Below are 2,897 nucleotides of genomic sequence, written 5' to 3'. Positions count from 1 at the left end.
GGAACTGGTCTACCAAATTATTGTCTTCACTGAGCTTACTGGTTCTATTTCCTCAACTCTTTCATTTCCTCATAACTGTGATGTATGTTTGTTCATATCTGTGTTTGAAGACTTTGACTGAAGACTTTCTCAATTTCCTGAGTTCAATTTCTTCAGTCTGTTTGTCTTCATCCTGTGTTATCCTGTGATTACGCATTCCTGTACTCTGTGCCTGTCTTCATTTCATCATTCTGACTATGCTTGTATTCTGTTCTGTTTACTTTTGAGTACTTATTCCGCTGCTAGTAGTTCTTCGCTAAGGAATTTCCTCACCAGCAAATTCCTCAGTGAAGAATTTCATAAAAATCACCTATTCACCCCCCTCTAGTCGATATAACGCACTTTCAATTGGTATCAGAGCAAGGTACTCCCTTGTTCTGTGTGATTTTGGTTTAACCGCCTAGAGTTTTAGTTATGTCGACCGCAGGTATGATCAAGGTCTCTTCTGGGTGTCCTACCTTCGATGGGACGGACTACCCCTACTGGAAGAATAAGATGCGAATGCATCTTGAAGCAATTGATAACGATCTCTGGTATGTTGTGGAAAATGGTGTTCCCTCAATCACACCTTCTCTGAATGCTGCCGATGTGAAGAGATTCAAGCAACTCGACTCTCAAGCGAAGAATATCATATGTGGCCATCTGAGCAAAGGACAGTATGGCAGAGTGAGTGCTTTGGAAATAGCGAAGCTTATCTGGGACAGGTTGTCCAAAGTGAATGAAGGAGTCTCAACTCAGCGTGACTCTCGAGTTGATGTTCTTCGCAATCTCTTCAACCGCTTCAAAAGACTCGACAATGAAAATGTTCAACAAACCTTCGATCGCCTCACTGACATCTCAAATGAGCTTCAAGCACTTGGTGCCACTGACATCACTGACCATGAGGTGGTGAAGAAATTGCTGAGATCGCTTGATTCCTCATTTGACACTCTGGCATTGATGATACAAGAACGTGTTGATTACAAGTCACTTGATCCCGCTGATATTCTCGAGAGGCTAAATACTCATGAGTTCCAACTTGCTGAAAAGAGAGATCTCTATGGTTCAAGCTATGGCAGAACACGTGCACTGAAGGCCAAGGCAGTATCTGAGTCCGAAGATGAAGACTCTGGTAGCAGCCTTGGTGATCCTGAAGAACTGAGCCATGATCTGGCTCTGCTCGTGAAGAAGTTCCAAAAGTTCTCAAGACATGGTCGCCTTGGAAGATCCTCAAGGAGCAATGATTCCTCATCGAGTGACTACAAGAAGAGGCTCTGTCACAAGTGTAAGAAACCTGGACATTTCATTCAAGATTGTCCTCAGTGGGAAAAGGAATCAAAAAAGAAGAAATACAAGGATTACAGTTCTGATGATGCAAAGAAAAAGAAGAAATCCACAAAATCCTCATCATCAAAATCCTCAAAGTCTCCATATCACAAGAAGAGCAGCTCCAAGAAGGCCAGGGCATTCATTGGCAAGGAAATGGACTCTGAGGCTGAATCTGAAGAAAATCAGAAAGAGGGGTCATCTGAGGAATCCGAATTCGGAGTGGCAAGCCTAGCTCTCACTACTGCATTCATCAGCAAGTCTATCTTCAACACTGAACAAAATGACCTCACCAACAAGGTTGATGAAGGCGATGATGACTACGCTCCCACCTATTGCTTCATGGCAAAGGGTGCCAAGGTACTCAAATATACCTCCTCTGAATCAAGTGAGAATGAATCTGATGAAAACCTTAAGCCCAGCTATTCTAAACTTGCTAAGATTGCTATAAAACAACAAAGGGCTTTAGAAAAGGTTCAAAACATGCTAAATAAAAGTGATGATATGTTGGGTGAAGAAATGGATCGCATTGAAACTTTGACTGATAATCTTCAGAGACTTCAGTCCAAGCTTGACAAACTTCAAAGTCATCATAACACTCTCTTATCGGATCATGAGAAGCTTTCTTATGAATTTCTTCAAAGAAAGCAAGACCTTGAGAAGCTAAGAGTGAGTTATGAAGATCTTCAGAAGGAGCGCGATTCATTACTTGCTCAACAAATCAGCGCATCTCAGGAAGAATTTGTTCCTCCATGCTTGAAGTGCATTGAACGTGAATTTGCTAATTCTTCACCTGAATGTTCAAATGCTGCTAATGTTTCAAATTCTTCACATGCCTCTGCTATCACTAATTCCTCATCTGAGGACATTGCTAGTATCACTGACGATGCAGGGCTGAAGGAATTGTACACGATAGGCATGTACAAAAGCCTCAAAGGGCATCAGGCTCTTTGTGATGTGCTTAAAAAGCAGATCCTCAACAGGAACCCTAGGAAAGAGGGTATCGCCTTTGAGAGGAAACTCAATGCTGATGGTACATATTGGAAGCCTGAGCAGTACCCCAAAACTACATGGGTTGCTGCAAAGGGACCTCCAGTTGATCCATCTAACTTATTTGGATTTGCATGTGAATCTCCTCATTCTGATGATGAGTCAATTGACTCCAACTATAAGCTATTCAAAAATCAGAATGGTCAAGTATTTGCTAGATATGTTGGCACTAACTGCAGGAACGGCTCCCCTATGCAGAAAATCCGGGTTCCCAAAAGATGTCTTGAAAATCTTCAGGTGAATGTCATCATGACACCACCTGTGAAGAATAGGAACCCCATATAAAATTCTTCATATGGACCAAATTCCTCATATGGATCAAAGTCCTCATATGAACATCATCGTGCTAACCCGTCTGTTTCGCAGGGAAGATCTAAGGATTATGGATATGTGCATTATTCTTCAAATCATTATGTCCATAAGTCCTCGAAGAATTTCTCTACTTACTCTTATGCCTACTCTAACCCCTCTTATGTGAAACGAAATGGACTAGCTTCTATGCC

The 2,897-nt window shown here is 41.8% G+C and overlaps 1 protein-coding gene across 1 annotated transcript; it reads left to right on the top strand.

Annotated features, from left to right (window-relative positions):
* The first annotated feature begins 453 nt into the window (after positions 1–453).
* Positions 454–2,635, top strand: LOC147985345 (uncharacterized). Its single transcript, XM_087541524.1, has 2 exons — positions 454–1,855; positions 2,574–2,635. The coding sequence occupies exons 1-2, from the start codon at positions 454–456 to the stop codon at positions 2,633–2,635; spliced, it is 1,464 nt and encodes a 487-aa protein (XP_087397650.1).
* Positions 2,636–2,897: the final 262 nt, after the last annotated feature.

The sequence above is a fragment of the Triticum urartu genome, chromosome 2A, assembly GCF_056163025.1.
Source record: "Triticum urartu cultivar PI428250 chromosome 2A, HENAU_Tu73, whole genome shotgun sequence".
In the NCBI taxonomy this organism is placed as follows: Eukaryota; Viridiplantae; Streptophyta; class Magnoliopsida; order Poales; family Poaceae; genus Triticum; species Triticum urartu.
The sequence above is the reverse complement of the archived record's forward strand: the minus strand, read 5'-3'. Positions and strand labels throughout refer to the sequence as shown.